This window comes from Sus scrofa, chromosome 2 (genome assembly GCF_000003025.6).
Source record: "Sus scrofa isolate TJ Tabasco breed Duroc chromosome 2, Sscrofa11.1, whole genome shotgun sequence".
NCBI classification, from domain to species: domain Eukaryota; kingdom Metazoa; phylum Chordata; class Mammalia; order Artiodactyla; family Suidae; genus Sus; species Sus scrofa.
In genome coordinates this window covers 83,857,399-83,877,601 of record NC_010444.4, presented here as the reverse complement: position 1 = coordinate 83,877,601, position 20,203 = coordinate 83,857,399, and the positions used below count along the sequence as shown (strand labels likewise).

General features: G+C 39.4%; 1 protein-coding gene across 8 annotated transcripts in view; it reads left to right on the top strand.

The window, feature by feature from the left end:
• FAM169A (family with sequence similarity 169 member A) overlaps positions 1-20,203 on the top strand; it is a 75,440-nt gene that overhangs the window by 50,055 nt on the left and 5,182 nt on the right. For 7 of the 8 annotated variants that reach the window (XM_013994901.2, XM_003123704.4, XM_013994899.2 and 4 more), the window contains 6 exons: positions 1,577-1,705; positions 2,230-2,342; positions 6,162-6,201; positions 7,116-7,266; positions 16,235-16,388; positions 19,302-19,505. In XM_013994901.2, the coding sequence (XP_013850355.1) occupies positions 1,577-1,705; positions 2,230-2,342; positions 6,162-6,201; positions 7,116-7,266; positions 16,235-16,388; positions 19,302-19,505 (791 nt within the window). The remainder of the gene's footprint in view (positions 1-1,576; positions 1,706-2,229; positions 2,343-6,161; positions 6,202-7,115; positions 7,267-16,234; positions 16,389-19,301; positions 19,506-20,203) is intronic. The other variant, XM_005661485.3, reaches the window with a different exon arrangement.

Below are 20,203 nucleotides of genomic sequence, written 5' to 3'. Positions count from 1 at the left end.
CAGTGAGGTTTTCATAATATTCCATCATGAATTGTGATTTTTGTATCTTTTATAAGAAATCCTACAGAACCCTAATATCCTGGGTGTATTCTCTTATGTTTTCTTTAAACTTTTTTTTTTTCTTCCTTTTTTCAGCTGCAACTGTGGCACATGGAAGTCCCCCAGCCAGGGATTGAATCCAAGCTGCAGTTGGAACCTATACCACAAGCTGCAGCCAGGCCAGATCATTAACCCACTGCTTGGGGCTAGGGATTAAACCCACAGCACCACAGAGATAGCACTAGATCCTTAATCTGCTATGCTGTAGCAGAACTCCTTTAAATGTTTTGTTTTTAATGATAGGTTTTAGACTCCATCTAGAATTTATATTTGTGAACGATGTTAATGTGAGGTCTACATGACCTTTATATTCTAACATCATCATTTTATTCATTTATTTATTATTGTTATTTTTTTTTACTTTTTGCTATTTCTTGGGCCGCTCCCAAGGCATATGGAGGTTCCCAGGCTAGGGGTCGAATCGGAGCTGCAGCCACCAGCCTACGCCAGAGCCACAGCAACACCGGATCCGAACTGCATCTGCAACCTACACCACAGCTCACGGCAGTGCCGGATCGTCAACCCACTGAGCAAGGGCAGGGACCGAACCCTCAACCTCATGGTTCCTAGTCGGATTCGTTAACCACTGTGCCATGACGGGAACTCCCTAACGTCATCATTTTAATCGTTTATTCATTCTCTACTGAGATTTAATGCCTCCTCTGTCATTTGCCGTGTTTCTTGTGTATGTGTCGTTCTTTCTGGGTGTGTTTTTTTCTCTCTGGTATTAAATTTTCTTCTTCCTCTTCCTTGTCTTCCATATCCTTATTGCAATACCAGGTTGTTCTAAATTATTGTGCCTTTTTTTTCCGCTCTTTTCTAGGGCCGCTCCCACAGCATATGGAGGTTCCCAGGCTAGGGGTCTAATTGGAGCTGTAGCCGCTGGCCTATGCCACAGCCACAGCAATGTGGGATCCAAGCCACATCTGGGGCCTACACCATAGCTCACGGCAGTGCCAGATCCTTAACCCACTGGGCGAGGCCAGGGATGCTGTAACCTCATGGTTCCTACTCAGATTCGTTAGCCACTGCACCACAACAGGAACTCCAAAATTATTGTTCCTTTATGATCATTCTTGATATCTGTTAGGGTAAGTCTTTCTCTCTCTTTTTTTTCTTTCAAAATTATCCTGAATATTATCCCCCCCCTTTTTTTCTGCTTTTTAGGGCTGCACCCACTGCATATGGCAGTTCCCAGGCTAGGGGTCGAATCAGAGCTACAGTTGCCAGCCTACATCACAGCCACAGCAACGTGGGGTCCGAGCCACATCTGCGACCTACACCACAGCTCACGGCAACGTTGGATCCTTAACTGACTCAATGAGGCCAGGGAATCAAACCTGCGTCCTCATGGATGCTAGTCAGGTTCGTTTCTGCTGAGCCACGATGGAAACTCTGAGTTGGGCAGTTTTAATTTTCATCTTCTGTTTGCCCAGTTGATTTTTGGGATTTTTTAGAAAATTCTTGTGTTTTTTAGCCTGCAAGCAGTACTTTGAAAAGTATCCAGGAGACCATGAACTCCTTTGGGAAGTTGAAGGTGTTGGACACTGGTACCAGCGAATACCAGTCACCAGAGCATTGCAAAGAGAAGCACTTAAAATGACTGGTAAGAATGTTTTCAGTTTGGACACAAGTCCAGCTTAAAAGCAGTGCTTAGTGGTTGTGTCTTATAGTCCAGTGTAGCGGTACATTGTAATGTGATCTCTCCAGTAGCAGATCTTCTTCTCTAAAGTTTGAATTTTTGTTCTGTGTAACCATTTGTATCAGTTATAATAGGAGGACCTAGAATAGCCTAGGAGAATGTAACAGTCCAGTAGGAGTTGTTGGGTCAGAAAGAAACAGATAACTCAGATAGACAGATAACTCAGCATAGACTAGGTTTTAGGGGTCAAAGGTGGCATCCAGTCTTCTGCATTCCTCCTTGAAGTCACTAAGTAGAGATAACTAATTAAGACTCTTTGCAATTGCAGGGCTTTATTTTAAGATGTTGATGACAGGGATATCCTAACACCTAGATTTTTCAACACCCTGTTTAGGCTGCTCTTGAGGCATTTGTAAAAATCAGTACAAAGAGTGTTATAAAACCAAATGCTAATTGGGTTACAATTTTAAAAATTCTTTCACACATAGCAGTTTCTCAGAATGAAGCTAAAAGACCTGTGCCTGGAGAGTATGCGCTTGCATCTGTTCCAGAATATGAAGTAGGAACCGAAGACAATCAGCCAAGTGAGATGCAGCTAACTGTAGGTACACTGTGTTTGCTATAGGAAATAATAATAATTTTGCTGGTTTTTTTTTTTTTTTTTTTTTGTCTTTTGTCTTTTCTTTTTGTTGTTGTTGTTGTTGTTGTTGTTATTGTTGTTATTGTTGCTATTTCTTGGGCCGCTCCCGCGGCATATGGAGGTTCCCAGGCTAGGGGTTGAATCGGAGCTGTAGCCACCGGCCTACGCCAGAGCCACAGCAACGAGGGATCCGAGCCGCGTCTGCAACCTACACCACAGCTCACAGCAACACCAGATCGTTAACCCACTGAGCAAGGGCAGGGATCGAACCCGCAGCCTCATGGTTCCTAGTCGGATTCGTTAACCACTGCGCCACGACGGGAACTCCCTGGTTTTTTTTTTTTTTTTTTTACCATTTCTTGGGCCACTCCCGCAGCATACGGAGGCTCCCAGGCTAGGGGTCGAACCAGAGCCACAGCCACCGGCCTACGCCAGAGCCACAGCAATGCGGGATCAGAGCCACATCTGCAGCCGACACCACAGCTCATGGCAATGCCAGATCCCCAACCCACTGAGCAAGGCCAGGGATCAAACCCGCAACCTCGAGGTCCCCAGTGGGATTCGCCAACCACTGAGCCACGACGGGAACTCCATAATTTTGCTATTTTTAAAAAATTGGTTCAGTTCATATTTAATTTTAATTTTTTCATTGTCATTGATCACTCAGTAAACTTACATAATTTGTACTGTGTTAGATATTTGGCATTTTCCGTTAGTTGGTTACACAAATGAATATAGAAGAGAATAAAAATGTGTAATCTTAGTACCTTAGATATAGCAAGTAACATTTTTGTGTATATACTTAATGTGTATTATAAAACATGTGTCTGCATTCATTTTATTTTATTTTTTTATTTTATGCTGTTTCTAATTTGTTTTTCTCTGTTAACAGAATATTGAAAGCATTTTTGATGGCTTTACTGTTCTAAAACATGATCGTTAAATAGCACATTATCCTGTTGGAGGAAATACCATCATTTTTTCCCTTAATATAGTATACTTAAGTTCTTTATAAGTGGCCCAGCTGTGAACACATTTATCCATATTTCTTTGTGCAAATGTAATTATTTCCTTGCACAGATAAATTTCTAGAAGTGGAATTAGTAATATGTCAAAAGTTAAGAAGTTATTTTGGAAAGTTTGAGGCTTTATATGTTAGGACTTTGTAGAATGTAATGTACTTTGCAAACACTAGGTCACCTGGAAGCAGAAGAGTAGGTCCCATTACTGAATTTGTGAGGATTTACCAGGTACTTTTCTAGAATCTACTTGATATTACTTAAAATATGCATTCATTGATGGGTTTCTAGAAATCTATTTTTATGCAGTGTTCTGTCGTGATGGAGTTTATGACAGTCATTTGTCGTATACACAGATATCTGAATGTATTTTTAGTGAGTGTTGAGTATGTCTACTTAGGTGCATCTTCATTCAGAGACAAGTGCTTTGAGGAGTTATTTGTGCCTCTTTTCTCTTAATTAGTGTGAGTATTGACTTACGTAAACATTTTTAAAAACATTTTTAAGGATAATAATAATGCAATAAAAAATCTAGTTCAATTTTTTTTGTTTTTCTGTCTTTGGAATTTCAGACTTCACAGTAAATAATCCCTTGTTACATCGTATTGCAGTCTAAAGTCTTCAGATATGCTCAGATTCATTTAATGTTGATCAGAAACCATAAAACCAAGGAAAGTAGAAAAATTACTCTTTTCATACATGTAGTGAGAGCAATGATTTAATATTAAGCCAGATAATTTTATTTTATTTATTTTTATTTTTATTACTATTATTTTTTGCTATTTCCTGGGCCACTCCCACGGCATATGGAGGTTCCCAGGCTAGGGGTTGAATCGGAGCTGTAGCCACCGGCCTACGCCAGAGCCCTAGCAACGCAGGATCCGAACTGAACCGCATCTGCAACCTACACCACAGCTCACGGCAACGCCGGATCATTAACCCACTGAGCAAGGGCAGGGACCGAACCCGCAACCTCATGGTTCCTAGTCGGATTCGTTAACCACTGCGCTACGACGGAAACTCCTATTTATTTTTTATTTTTTATTTTTTTGTCTTTTTGCCATTTCTTGGGCAGCTCAGGATCCGAGCTGCTTTTGCAACCTACACCACAGCTCATGTCAATGCCGTATCCTTAACCCACTGAGCAAGGCCAGGGATCGAACCCACAACCTCATGGTTCCTAGTCGGATTCGTTAACCACTGAGCCACGACGGGAACTCCTAAGCCAGATAATTTTAAATATGTCGTTTCAATGAGAATATATTGAAATTGCAATATATTATAAGGTTAGCAGCATAAATTAGATTTTCTTTCATTTTAAGAATTCATAGTTCCATGTTACGTTAATATTTTACTTAATTCAAGGAAATATTTCTCTAATTAAACTGTATTTCCTCTTTTTATAAGTAACTAAAAGGGGAAATGATTTTGTTTACTTTAGCTGTGTATTTTTTCCAGTTTTATTGAGGTATAATTAACAAAAGTTGCACATATTTAAGGTGTACACCGTCATGTTACATAATAAATGCCTGAACTAAAGCATTGGTAATAAAAGAGAGGGGGCAATATTTTTTTATTTTTTGTTTTTTGTTTTTGTCTTTTTAGGGCTGCACCTGTGGCATATGCAGATTCCGAGGCTAGGGGTTGAATCGAAGCTGTAGCTGCTGGCCTATGACACACCCACAGCAATATGGGATCCGAGCCTTTTCAGTGACCTACACTGCAGCTCATGGCAGTGCCAGATCCTTAACTCATTGAGCGAAGCCAGGGATTGAACTCACGTCCTCTTGGATACTAATTGGGTTCGTCAACTGCTGAGCCACAACGGGAACTCCTTTGAGAGGGGGCAATTTTGAGAGATTCGTCAGAGTCCGTGTTGACAGGCTTTGTGGTTGATTAAATGAGGAACAGGAAGAAGTCATTATTGCCTCACAGGTTTTTAGTTAGAATGGCATACTAACTGTTACTGCCATTAACCAAGACAGAGAATAATATGGGGAGTTGAGTTTGGGACGGGTTGGATGTGAAGTTGAGTGGTGTAGCCACTGGCTAGATATTTCATTGGAAATAGAGCTTTGGAAATGAGGGAGAAAGTTGGGGAGATTAAATTATATATTTGGATTCATCAGCGAATAGATGCTGAAATGGTAGGTAAAATTATACAGGAAGAGGATGTGGACTGAGAAGAGGAGGTAGCTGAGGACAGAACACTCAGACTCCATTGTATATCACTATAATGTGTTAGATGGCTTCATAAGTTCTTAGGCTTATAATAAACAGGCTACTTACAGATGTGATAAATTCATTTGAGTAATTAAAAAAAATAAATAAACAGGCTACAATAAAGCCTTTTTATTTCTTTTTTTTTTTTTTTTTTTTTTTTTTTGTTGGGGGTCCACACCTGAGGCATATGGAAGTTTCCAGGCTAAGGGGCTGAATTGGAGCTGCATTTGCTGGCCTATGCTACAGCCACAGCAATGCTGGATCCAAGCCACATCTGCTACCTACAGCGCAGCTGACGGCAACAGCAGGTCCTTAACATGCTAAGCCAGCCCAGGGATCGAAACTTGCATCCTTGTGGGTACTAGTTGGGTTAGTAACCCGCTGAGCCACAATGGGAACTCCTGGCCTTTTTATTTCTTAATTGATGATGGTACTATTTGAAAAACCTTTTAAAAGATTTTCTTTGACACTGAGTGAAATAGATCCATAGAGACCAAAAAGGATCTAAAGCTGGTTTTAATCCTTATCTCTATTTTAGATTGATTCTTTAAAAGATGCCTTTGCAAGCACTTCTGAAGGTAAGAAATTCAGCTGGTCTGTCAGTAAGTGTTTGAGACAGAATTAAGTGTGTGTTTGTGTGTGTGTGTCCCTTCGAAGAAATGAAGCTTATCCAGCTCTAAAATCTATATCTGGATTCTAATAGCACTACTACCACTGCTTTTGGTGTATAAACAGATAGGTAAGCTCTGCTACCTCTCTCTCCCTCATTTTCTTACCTGTAAAATAGGCCAGGAATGCCTGCCTTGTTTTTTCCCAGTATTATTGGGGGAGGATATAAATGCAAAGCTCAAGGGAACACAGAAATGTGAGGAGTGAATATTGACAAACTTATTTGATAATTTATTTTAATTTTTTTTGGGGGGGGTCTTTTTGCCTTTCCTAGGGCCACTCCCTAGGGCATATGGAGGTTCCCAGGCTAGGGGTTGAATCGGAGCTGTAGCCGCCAGCTAAGCCACGTCTGCAACCTACACCACTGCTCACGGCAACGCCGGATCCTTAACCCACTGAGTAGCCCAGGGATTGAACCTTCAACCTCATGGTTCCTAGTCAGATTTGTTAACCACTGAGCCACGACAGGAACTCCTTTTTTTGCTTTTTAATGATTTTTATGTTTTCCATCATAGCTGGTTTACAGTGTTCTGTCAGTTTTCTGCTGTACAGCAAGTAGAAACATACATATGTACCTTCTTTTTCTCGCATTATCATGCTCCATCCTAAGTGGCTAGATGTAGTTCCCAGTGCTATACATCAGGATATTTATAATTTAGAAAAAGACACATGATTTCTTAGCTTGATGTGTGAGGGAAGAAATGTGTAATGATGGGGATATAGGTAAACTTGCTTAGTTCTTCCATTTCTTTGTATTTCAGTGGGTAATCCTGTTTATACATAATCAACTATTTGTAATTTTGCTGGTTTTTTTTTGCCTCAGGTCATGGTAAAACACCTGTTTCCACTCGTACTCGAAGTAGCCATTTAAAACGGCCAAAGATTGGAAAGCGATTTCAGGATTCTGAATTTAGCGGTTCTCAAGGGGAAGATGAAAAGACTCCCCAGACTTCACCTACAGCTTCAGTAAACAAGTATTGTTTATTTTGCTCTCATTATTTTGTTTACTCTTATTTTCATATTATTTTTAAGGTGAAATTTATTTTAAAAATTTTATTAAAGTATAGTTAATTTCAATGTGCCAATTTCTGCTGTACAACAAAGTCACTCAGTTATACATTAAGGTGAAGGTTATTATATTGTTTGTATAGCACATGACCTTGGTATAGATACTGGTATTTGAGTTCTACAAGATTATTGATTACCCTTGCTAACTGTCACTTTGACAGTGTTATAGGGGAAGTTGCTTGTGAGATAATGGAATAAAGATGATTTAAGAGTTTCCGTTGTGGCACAGCAGAAATGAATCTGACTAGTAACCATGAAGTTGCTGGTTCGATCCCTGGCATCACTCAGTAGGTGGAGAGTCTGGCCTTGCCATGAACTGTGGTGTAGGTTGAAGATGCAGCTCTGATCCTTTGTGGCTGTGGCTGTGGTGTAGGCTGGCAAGACTGGCAGCTGCAACTCCGATTCGACCCCTAGTCTGGAAACCTCCATATGTGCGGGTGTGGCCCTAAAAGAAAAATAAAAGATGATTTAGTTTCTTCTATGAAAATCCAATATTCTAATGATTATATTATCCCAAATGAGTCATTATTGTCAACTTTGAAAATTTTTTTTTTGTCTTTGTACTTTTTAATGTATACACTGTTTTTTTTTTAAAAAATACTATTTGCCATCATAGTCTGTACCAGGAGATTGGGTATTGTTCCCTGTGCTATACAGCAGGATCTCATTGCTTATCCCTTCTAAATGTAATAGTTTGCATCTATTAATCCCAAACTCCCAGTCCATCCCTCCCCTTCCCATCTCCCCCTTGGCAACCACAAGTCTGTTCTCTATGTCTGTGAGTATGTTTCTGTTCTGTGGGTGGTTTCATTTGTACCTTAGATTCCACATATATGTGATAATCATATGGTATTTGTCCTTCTCTTTCTGGCTTACTTCACTTAGTATGATAACCTCTACTTGCACCCATATTGCTGCAAATGACATTGTTTCATTCTTTATGGCTGAGTAGTACTCCACTGTGTATTTGTACCCCATCTTCTTAATCCATTTATCTGTTGATGAACATTTAGGTTGCTTCCATGTCTTGACTATCGTGAATAGTGCTGCTATGAATATAGGGGTGCGTGTATCTTTTTCAATGAAAGTGTTGTCTGGATAGATGCCCAGGAGTGGGATTGCTAGATCGTCTGGTAGTTTTATATTTAGTTTTTGTGGTGGTTGTACCAACTTATGTTCCCACTAACACTGTAGGAGGGTTCCCTTTTCTCTACACCCTCTCCAGCATTTGTTATTTGTAGACTTACTGATGATGGCCATTCTGACTGGTGTGAGATGCTATTTCATTGTAGTTTTTATTTTCATATCTCTTAATAATTGAGCATTTTTTTCATGTGCCTACTCTCTATCTGTATGTCTTCTTAGGAGAAATGTCTATTTAGATCTTCTGCCCATTTTTAGAGTTTTTGCTGTTGTGTTGTTAAGGTTTTTTTTTGTTTTTGTTTTTGTTTTTGTTTTTTTTTTTTTTTTTTTTTTTTTTTGGTCTTTTTGCTATTTCTTTGGGCCGCTCCCACGGCATATGGAGGTTCCCAGGCTAGGGGTCACATTGGAGCTATAGCCACCGGCCTACGCCAGAGCCACAGCAACACGGGATCCGAGCCGCGTGTGCATCCTACACCACAGCTCACGGCAATGCCGGATCCTTAACCCCACTGAGCAAGGGCAGGGACCGAACCCGCAACCCCGTGGTTCCTAATTGGATTCGCTAACCACTGCGCCATGATGGGAACTCCTGTGGTTGTTAAGTTTTATGAGTTGTTGGTGTCTTTTGGAGATTAAACTTTGTCAGTTGCATCTTTTGAAACTCTTTTCTCCCATTCCTTAGGTTGTCTTTTTATTTATTTTTTTTTATGCTTTTCTTTGCTGTGCAAAGCTTTTAAGTTTGATTAGGTACCACTGGTTTATTTTTGTTTTCATTTCTCTTGTGTGGGAGACTGATATGTAGAAACTTTTGTGCTATTGATGTCAGAGAATATTTAGTCTATATTCTCTGCTAAGTGTTTTTTTATTGTTATTACTATTTTTTTGTCTTCTTAAGGCTGCACCTCTGTCATATGGAGATTGCCCAGCTAGGAGTTGAATTGGAGCTGTAGCTGACGGCCTATACCACAGCCACAGCAATGCCAGATCTGAGCCATGTCTGTGACCTACACCACAGCTCATGGAAATGATGGATCCTTAACCCACTGAGCAATGCCAGGGATCGAACCTGTATCCTCATGGATGCTGGTCAGATTTGTTTTCCTGTGAGCCACAACAGGAACTCCTCTGTTAGGTGTTTTATGGTGTCATGTCTTATGTTTATATCTTTAAGCCATTTTGAATTTATTTTTGTGCATTGTGTGAGTGTGTGTTCTACTTTCATTGATTTACATGCAGCTGTTCAATTTTTCCAGTGCCACTTGCTTAAGTCTTTTTCCCATTTCATTTATTTTTATTTTTTATTTTATTTTTGCTTGCTTTTTTAAAGGGCTATAACCACGGCATATGGAAATTTCCAGGCTAAGGGTTGAATCAGAGCTACAGCTGCCAGTCAACACCACAGCCAAGGCAATTCAGGATCTGAATTGTGTCTTCAACCTTCACCACAGCTCACGGCATCACCACATCCCTGACCCACTGAGCAAGGCCAGGGATCGAACCCACATCCTCATGATACTAGTCAGATTTGTTTCTTCTGTGCCACAACGGTAACTCGTTTTTTCCCATTTTATATTCGTGCCTCTTTTGTTGAAGATTTATTGAGTGTAGGCATCTGGGTTTATTTCTGGGCTCTCTATTTAGTTCCGTTCATCTGCCTGTTTGTTTTTGTACCAATACCATGTTGTTTTGATTAGTCTAGCTTTGTAGTACTGTCTGAAGCCTGGGAAAGTTATGCCCCCTGCCTCATTTTTTTCCCCTCAGGTTTGCTTTGGCTATTCTGAGTCTTTTATGTTTGTTTCCATATATATTTTTATTTAGATTATTTATATCTGGTGTATTGTATCCACCGGCCTACACCAGAGCCATAGCAATTCAGGATTCGAGCCGCATCTGCGACCTACACCACAGCTCATGGCAACACCAGATCCATAACCCACTGAGTGAGGCCAGGGATCAAACCCACAACCTCATGGTTCCTCGTCAGATTCGTTAACTGCTGAGCCACGAGGGGGACTCTGGAACTCAGTTTTTAATTTCACTTTGTTTTAATTCCATTAAATAATGACACATGTCTTGTGGCTGCTGTCTTGAACTATGCAGTAGTTCTAAACTACAGGAATAATAGGGGCAAAGGCAGAAAGCTAGGAGGAGTGTTACTAAGGATTACTGATACATAAGGCAAACAGCATCTAGTAGGGGAGAAAAAAGTAAGGGTCTGATCATGTTAGGCTTTGGAAAGGAGGTACACTTTATCCTCCAATCTGTAGAGAACCATCAGAATTTTCTGAGCTGGATTGGCACAGGTATTAGAAACTCAGCTCTGAAAATCTCACTAAAGAATATAAGTATGGAGTTCCCATCATGGCTCAGCGGAAATTAATCTGACTAGTATCCATGAGGACGCAGGTTCGATCCTTGGCCTCTTTCAGTGGGTTAAGGATCCAGCGTTGCCGTGAGCTGTGGTGTAGGTCACAGATGTGGCTCGAATCCCACATTGCTGTGGCTGTGGCATAGGCCAGCAGCTCTGATTCGACCCCTTGCCTGGGAACCTCCATATGCTGTGGGTACAGCCCTAAAAAGACAAAAAGATAAAAAAAAAAAATAAGTATGTACTTCGAGTCTGAAGATGAGTTTGGAAAAAGTTAAAGTGTCCAGATAGAATTGGGCCTAAAGTAAGAAGGTGAGAGAGGGAATGAATGTTTGAAAAGATTTCAGAGGTTGAACTGATCCATATCACTTATTGTCCAGACAGATAATTTTTTTGAAATTGAAAGGGGCTTTATTAATACAGGCGTACCTCAGATGTTGTGGGTTCACTCCCAGACCACCACAATAAAGCAAACATCCCAATAAAGTGTGTTACATGAATATTTTGGTTTTCCAGTGCACATAAAAGTTATGTTTGTATTATTCTGTAGTCTATTAAGTGTGCAGTAGTATTATGTCCAAGGAAAAAAGTGTATACCTTAATTTAAAAATACTTTATGGAGTTCCTGTTGTGGTGCAGTGGAAACGAGTCTGACTAGGAACCGTAATGTTGTGGGTTCAAGCCTGGCCTCACTCAGTGGGTCAAGTATCCAGTGTTTCCATGAGGTGTGGTGTAGGTCACAGATGTGGCTCGAATTCTGTGTTGCTGTGGCTGTGGCGTAGGCTGGAAGCTGTACCTCCGATTAGACCCCTAGCCTGGGAACCTCCACATGCCTCGGGTGCGGCTCTAAAAAGAAAAAAAAAAGAAAAAAGAAAGAAAAAAAAAAACAAATCCAAAACTTAATGGATTAAAAAAAAAAAGTGTTAACCGTCATCTGTGCCTTCAGTGAGTTGTCATCTTTTCGCTGGTGGAGAGTCTTGCCTCAGTGTTGACGACTGCTGATTGACCAGTGTGGTGGTTGCTGAAGGTTGGGGTGGCTGTGACCATTTCCTAAATAAGATAGCCACGAATTTGTCACACAGATTGACAAATTCTGACTTCCTTGTACTAATTTATCTGTAGGCTATGGTGCTGTTTGATAGCATTTTACCCACAGTAGGCATTCTTTCAAAATCGGGGCCATTCCTTTCAAACTCTGCTGCTGTTTTACCAACTAAAGTTACATAATATTCTAAATTCTTTGTCATTTTAATAGTCTTCATGGTGTGTTGAGCAGGATGAGATTCCATCTCAAGAAATCGCTTTACTCACCATAGTAAGCAACTCCTCAGCCATTAAAATTTTATCATGAGATTGCAGCAATTCTGTCACATCTTCAGGCTCCACTTCTAATTCCAGTATCCTGCTGTTCCCACCACATCAGCAGTAACTTCCTCCACTGAAGTTTTGAGTCCTTCAAGTCATCCATGAGGGTCAGAATCAAATTCTTCCACACTCCTGTTTATTAAAGTTGTTATTTTGACCTCTTCTCATGAGTCATGAATCTAGTGGCATCTAGAATGGTGAATCCTTTCCAGAAGATTTTCAGTTGACTTTGCCCAGATCCAGCTGAGGAATCATCCCTATGGCAGCTATACCTTATGAACTTTTTTTTTCATTTATGGTTTTTATTTTTTCCATTACAGTTGGTGTTCTGTCAATTTTCTACTGTATAGCAAGGTGACCCAGTTATACATACATGTATACATTCTTTTTTCTCACATTATCATGCTCCGTCATAAGTGACTAGACATAGTTCCCAGTGCTACACAGCAGGATCTCATTGCTAATCCGTTCCAAAGGCAGTAGTTTGATCTATTAAGCTCAAATTCCCAGTCCATTCCACTCTCTACCCCTTCCCCTTGGCAACCACAAGTCTCTTCTCTAAGTCCATGATTTTCTTTTCTGTGGAAAGGTTCATTTGTGCCCTATATTAGATTCCAGATATAAGTAAAGTCATTTGGTATTTGTCTTTCTCTTTCTGACTTATTTCACTTAGTATGAGTCTCTAGTTCCATCCATGTTGCTGCAAATGGCATTCTTTTGATCTTTTTTATAGCTGAGTAGTATTCCATTGTGTATATGTACCACATCTTTTTAAGCCACTTATCTGTTAGTGGACATTTGGGTTGTTTCCATGTCTTGGCTATTGTGAGTAGTGCTGCATTGAACATGCAGGTGCATGTATCTTTTTCAAGGAATGTTTTGTCTGGATATATGCCCAAGAGTGGGATTGCTGGGTCGTATGGTAGTTCTGTGTATGGTTTGCTAAAATACCTCCATACCGTTTTCCATAGTGGTTGTACAAATTTACATTCCCACCAGCAGTGCAGGAGGGTTCCCTTTTCCTCACACCCTCTCCACATTTGTTATTTGTGAACTTATTAATGCTGGCCATTCTGACTGGTGTGAGGTGGTACCTCATAGTAGTTTTGATTTGCATTTCTCTAATAATAAGTGATGTTGAGCATTTCTTCATGTTCTCGTTTGCCATCTCTATATCTTCTTTGGAATAATGTCTATTCAGGTCTTTTGCCCATTTTTCCATTGGGTTGTTGGCTTTTTTGCTGTTGAGTTGTATAAATTATTGATATATTTTGGAGATTAAGCCCTTTGCAGATGCATCGTTCGAAACTATTTTCTCCCATTCTGTAAGTTGCCTTTTTTTTTTTTTTTTTTTTTTTAATGGTTTCCTTTGCTGTGCAAAAGCTTGTCAGTTTGATTAGGTCCCATTGGTTTCTTTTTGCTTTTATTTCTGTTGCTTTGGGAGACTGACCTGAGAAAATATTTGTAAGGTTGATATCAGAGAATGTTTATCCTATGTTCTCTTCCAGGAGTTTTGTGGTGTCTTGTCTTACATTTAAGTCCTTAAGCCAGTTGGAGTTTATTTTTGTGCATGGTGTGAGAGTGTGTTCCAGTCTCATTGATTTCTATGCAGCTGTCCAGTTTTCGCAGAAACACTTGCTGAATAGACTTTCTTTTTCCCATTTTATGTTCTTGCTTCCTTTGTCAAAGATGAATTGACCATAGCTGTCTGGGTTTATTTCTGGGTTCTCTATTCTGTTCCATTGGTCTGTATGCCTGTTTTGGTACCAGTACCACACTGTCTTGATGACTGTGGCTTTGTAATATTGCCTGAGGTCTGGGAGAGTTATGCTTCCTGCTTGGTTTGTGTTCCTCAGAATTGCTTTGGCAGTTCTGGGTCTTTTGTGGTTCCATATAAATTTTTGGATTGTTTGTTCTAGTTCTGTAAAAAATGTCCCAGGTAATTTGATAGGGACCTTACGAACTTTATTTCTTAAATAAGAAGACATGAAAGTTGAAATGACTGCTTGATCCATGGGCTACAGAATGGATGCTTGTTAGCAGGCATGAAAACAACATGGATTTCATCGTATATCTCTATCAGAGCTCTTGGGTGACCAGATACATTGTCAATAAGCAGTCATGTTTTAAAAGGACTTTTTTTTTTTTCTTCCTGAGCAGTAAGTCTTAACAGTGGACTTAAAATATTAAGTAAACCATGTTGTAAGCAGGTGTGCTGTCATTCAGGCTTTGTTGTTCCATTTTTGGAGGATAGTCAAAGTAGATTTAGCTTAATTCTTAAGGGCCCTAGGATTTTCAGCATGATAAATGAGCATGGGCTTCAAGTCGCCAGATGCATAGCACCTAGCATGCCCTTTGAGGCATTGATGCCAAGCCTTGACTTCTCTCTAGCTCTGAAAGTCTTAGATGGCATCTTCTTCCAATAGAAGGCTGTTTTGTCTGCATTGAAAATCTGTTGTTTAGTGTAGCCACCTTCATTTATTGTCTTAGTAGATCTTCTGGATAACTTGCTACAGCTCCTCCATCAGCACTGGTGTGGTACGGGTATGGAGACAGCTTCTTTCCTTAAACTTCATGAACCAATCTCTTCTAGCTTCACACTTTTCTTCTGTAGCTTCCTCGCCTCTCTTAACATTCATAGAAATGAAGAGAGTTAGGGCTTTGTTCTGGGTTAGGTTTAGGCTTAAGGAAATGTGGCTGGTTTGATCTTCCATTCAGACCACTACTTTTTCTTCATATTAGCAATAAGGCTGTTTTGCTTTCTTATAATTTATGTGTTCACTAGAGTAGCACTGCTAATTTTTTTTTTTTTTTTAAGAATTTTTGTTTTGCATTCACAGCTTGGCTAACTGTTTGACACACGAGACCTAGCTTTGTGTCTGTGTCAGCTTTCAACTTGCTTTTCTCACAAACTTTAATCATTCCTAGCTTTTGATTTAAAGTGAGAAACATGTGACTCTTCCTTTCATTTGAACACTTAGAGCCTTTACAGGGTTATTAATTGACCTAATTTCAACACTGGTGTGTCCCAGGGAATAGGGAGGCCCAAGGAGAGGGAGAAAGATGGGGAACGGCCTGTCAGTTGCAGTCGTCAGAACACATACAACCTTTGTCAGTTAAGTTTGCCATCTTATATGAGTGTAGCCTGTGGTGCCTGAAAACAATGAAAATTGTAACATCAGTGATCACTAATCACAGATCACCATAACAAATGTAGTAATAACAAAAAAAGTTTAAAGTGTTGCAGGGATTACCAAAATGTGACACAGACGTGAAGTGAACAAATGCTGTTAGAAGAGTAACGCCAGGAGTTCTGTAGTGGCTCAGCAGAAGTGAATCTGATTAGCATCCATGATGATGCAGGTTTGATCCCTGGCCTTGCTCAGTGGGTTAAGGATCTGGTGTTGCCCTGAGCTGTGGTGTAGGTCACAGGCTTGGCTCTGATCTGGTGTTCCTGTGGCTGTGGTGTAGTTAGCAGCTATAGCTCCGATTGGACCCTTAGCTTGGGAACCTCTGTGTGCTGTGGGTGTGGCCCTAAAAAGACAAAAAGAAAAATAAAAAAAAAGCAAAATAACTCCAATAGACTTGCTTTAGCGTGGGCTTGCTACAAACCTTCAGTTAGTAAAAACACAATATCTGCAAACGGCAATAAAATGAGAGATGCCCAGAATTATTCCACTGCTGGGATAAAAGCTGTGAACTAGACTGTAGTAGGTAAGCTGAAAAATACGTTTATTTTAAGACAGTAAGATCCAATCAGTATGGGTAGTGTAAGAGAAAGATCTAGCTTACAAAATTGAAAAGATGGAGATTGAAGTGGAGAACATGGTGGGAATGAGAATATACCTGTAAGAAGATGAAGAGATGGGTTGTTGGACTTGTAAAATTTGAAGTTGTTACTGAAAACACTTAGTTGATTATGTGAACTTTATTAACAGATTCCTCATATTTTATATTCCTCTTTAATAAAACAGGAATGGTTTTCTTTGGTTTTCTAGATTGGAGTCTACGGCACACACATCAGAGAGCTCAGAAGAATTCTTGGAAGAACCTGAACAGAGTGTGATTGACTTTGAGGATGAAAGTAGTGATAAAGATGTTCGGCCAGCACCAGAAGCCCAGCCACAGCTGGAAAAGCAAGATGGTGAAAAGGTATGAGAGTCACCTTTAAATACAATGAACGGAGTGAATTTTAACTTTCTCCATCATGTATTATTAGAAAAGTGTAATGATATATTGTTTTAGACTCTTAGTAGAAATTGTAGTTAATATTGAAAAGCATACATGTTTGTTTTAAGCAAGGTCAGGTAGTGGAGGTTAAAGTTACATATATTTTTTATTTCAAACTGAGTCTATAAAGTTTTTTATCTTACTGCAAAGATAAAAAAGAGGATGTTTAGAAAGTAATGTCTCTCAATGTGTTTAAATACAAAGAGTTCCCATTGTGGCTCAGTGGATTGAGAACCCGACATATCCACCAGGATGTGGGTTTGCTCCCTGGGCCTCAATCAGTGGGTTAAGGATTAGGCATTGCCATGAGCTGCAGTGTAGGTTGCAGATGCGGCTCAGATCTTGTGTGGCCATGGTTGTGGCATAGGCCGGCAGCTGCAGCTCAGTTTTGACTTGAGCCTGGGAACTTCCGTGTGCCACAGGTGCGGCCCTAAAAATAAACAAGCAAAACAAAAAACTAAAATAAAATAGAAATTAATTTGAAGTTCCCTTGTGGGTCAGCAGGTTGAGGATCCGGCGTTGTCCCTGCTGTGGCTCAGGTTGTTGTGGCGTAGATTGGGTTCCTGGCCTGGGAACTTTTGCATGCCGTTGGGGTGGCCAAAAAATAAAAATGAAAAAAAACGAAAAAAATACTTAAGAAGTGACACAAATGATGTGACTATAAGAGGTTTACCTTATAAAACCAGTTAGAATGCCTTAAGTAAGGTCCAAGAAGCCCTCAATTGAACCCCTATTTTGGAGAGAAGAATATAATTAGTTGTCCAGAAATACATGTATTTATTTAACTACAGTTGATTTATAAATTCCTGGAAAAATAAGTTCATTTTTTTTAAACACTAGAAAATAGGAAAATCCTTTGTGACTGAAACTCTTCATTTGGCTTGATTTCTGTAGCGTCTTAATTATTTTTCCCTTTCTTTCTTATTTTTCTCTGTTTCCTGCACTTCTTTCTCTTAATATCTTCAGTCCTTCCTGTAAACCCATTCCTTATTTCTTTTTTCAAATGCGCTTAAGTTCTTTAAAAACCTTTTACCTGTTTGTCAGGTCCTGCTAGGAGCTAAGCAAACAAAACTGCATTATCCATTTTGTTTCCTTAACTTGCTCTAATTTAGGTCCTCTTTCCTCTATTTTTAAATGGAAATTTTTTTTCTTGTAGAAAATTGAGAAATAAACATATATTTTACAAAGGGGATTATATGCTTCTAGATGTTTATGGGAATGTATATTTATGCTGTTTTTTTCTCTTTTATTAAAGACCCATTTCTTTTGTTCAACAATACACTGAGCACCTACTCTTGGAGGTCACCACTGACACTTTCATTCAGTACCATTGGCTTTTCTTACCTAGACTGACAACTGTGTCTTCCTCAGGATTCTTTGGTTTCTTGGTTTCCTGTCTGAAGTTTTGTTCTGGTTTTATTTATTTGTTTTTTTGAATGTTTCCCCCTGTATTTGTGGACATTCTGGAAAACTTAAGTTGTTGACTTTCTGCTTCTTGGTGATGCTCTCTCTTTTGAAATTGCATCCAGTCTGATAGCTCAATTTTCATCTTTGTGGGGATGACCAATAACTGTAGATTTTGAATATCGATCCAGGCTGTAGTCCCCTACTGTTACTGCCTTCTGAATATTTCAGTTTAGACAGGTGTCTTTATCACCTTAAATTCAACATGTGTGTTCTTTGCTGTCACTTCTCAGTGAAGCCCTTTTTCCTGTTTCTTATTTGTCTTTCTGTACTCAAAACTTGAAGCACTGAGTTTTTTTCCTCTGTTGCTTTTCACTTGTAGTCACCAAAATTCTGCTCTGGTTTTTAAGAAAAACTTTTGTGATGTAGTTTCTTTTGCTTCTTTTTAACATTTCTTCTACCCTAAGCAGATCCTTTTGTGAGTTTTATTATAACTTCCTTCTGTGTGCTATTTATTCTTTATACTGTGTGGCCAGATTAACTTTTCTAATTATTTCTAAGGTACTGACTTCGATATCTCTCAGGAAAATGTTCCTTATATGATTTCAGGGGTCCTATGTAATCCAGCCAGATCTGTTTATTAAAATTTGAGTGCATTTGTGTTCCAATTTTTAAAATGGTAATAAAATAAAATGACCTCTAGTTATTAGAATATCTCTAGGATTATTTAGAAGTATTAGACACTAGGTGGAAGTCTTGTAAATTGAGGAAACATTGAAGGAAGAGTTTCAGAAATTGGAGAGTTTGTGTTATCAAGTTGCTTTCCCATATTTTAATCTGATTTATGTTGAAAAATGAGCCTGTGTTGACTGGACAATAAGTTAACTGAGACTGGGGCACTTTTCTCCTAGCAAGAAGCTGTGCCCACACTCAGCATCTCCCAAGGCCAGTAGCGCCTTCTCCCCCAGGTGGGGTGAATTGTAACTTCCTTCCCACAGTCCCCACAGGTTCCAAGTGCTGAACAGCCAATGTGTTCTCTAAAGAGCTGCCACCAAATCTAGGCTTTACCTGGTAAATCTGGCACCAAATCTAGACTTTACCTGGTGCCTTTTTATTGAAAGGGTGCTTCCTGTGATTACCCTGTAATTAGGAAAAGCAAGAAAGAGTTAGGTTCCCTTCCCCGAATCTCAGACCCACACTGAGTCCACAGAGCATCCTGGTCTTGTCCTCTCTCCACGAGAACAGGGGCAGTTGGACCCTGAGGGATTCTTTTCTCTTATCGACTTTACTCTTCCTTACCCTGTGCTCAATAATGTGGTAGAATGTAGAGTCCTGGTGCATGACAGGGAGGTACTGAGAATGGACCCATCTTGCCTGACAAGTGAGTTAATCTGTAATTGTGTCCTGATTTTTTTGCCCTCGATGGTGTAGGAATCTGAATTAGAGCCTATGAATGGTGAGATAATGGATGACACTCTTAAGACTTCACTTATAACAGAAGAGGAGGACTCCACTAGTGAAGTTTTAGATGAAGAATTAAAATTGCAGTCTTTTAATTCCAGTGAAGACTCTACAAATCTTGTTCCACTGGTGGTAGAATCTTCAAAACCCCCTGAGGCTGTTGCCCAGGATAAGGTAATGGGGAAATAACCTAATTTTTTATAGTTAAAGTGGTCCAATGTTGGGGACTTGGCCAGGGCCATGTACGATATATATTTTCCTCTACTTGAACATGTACAGACTTTCTGCAAAATTAAACTATATTGGTATTTTAAGAAGATGTAGTCAGTAATAATTCAAATCTTTGTAACTTCATTCATATCTGGCTTTTGGTGACAAAATGAGTTTGGTGACAAATCTACTTTATAGATTTAGGAAATGCTTAGAAAAATGGATAAAGCATTATTCATCAAGTATTTGAATACTTATTGTTTACATAGTCTACAACCAATACAGTCATTTTCATTTGTTTTAATTGAGAACAGATCATATTAGCGGGGAAAAGTAGATAGAGTGTTTTAAAAGAAATTTAATTGTTTATTTTTAGTGAAATATAGTTGATGTATAATGTTACATTAGTTTCACATGTATTACATAGTGATTTGGATTTGCACACATGAAATGATCACGGTAAGTCCAGTAACCATCTATCCCTGTACAGAGTTACAATATTGTTGACCATATTCCTGTGCTGTATATTATATCTCCATGGCTTGCCTATTTTATAGCTGAAAGTTTGTACCTCTCAATCTCCTTTACCTGCTTCAGTCCCCTCACTATCTCCCTCCCCTCTGGCAACCACCCATTCGTTCTCTTTGAGTCTCTTTTTCATT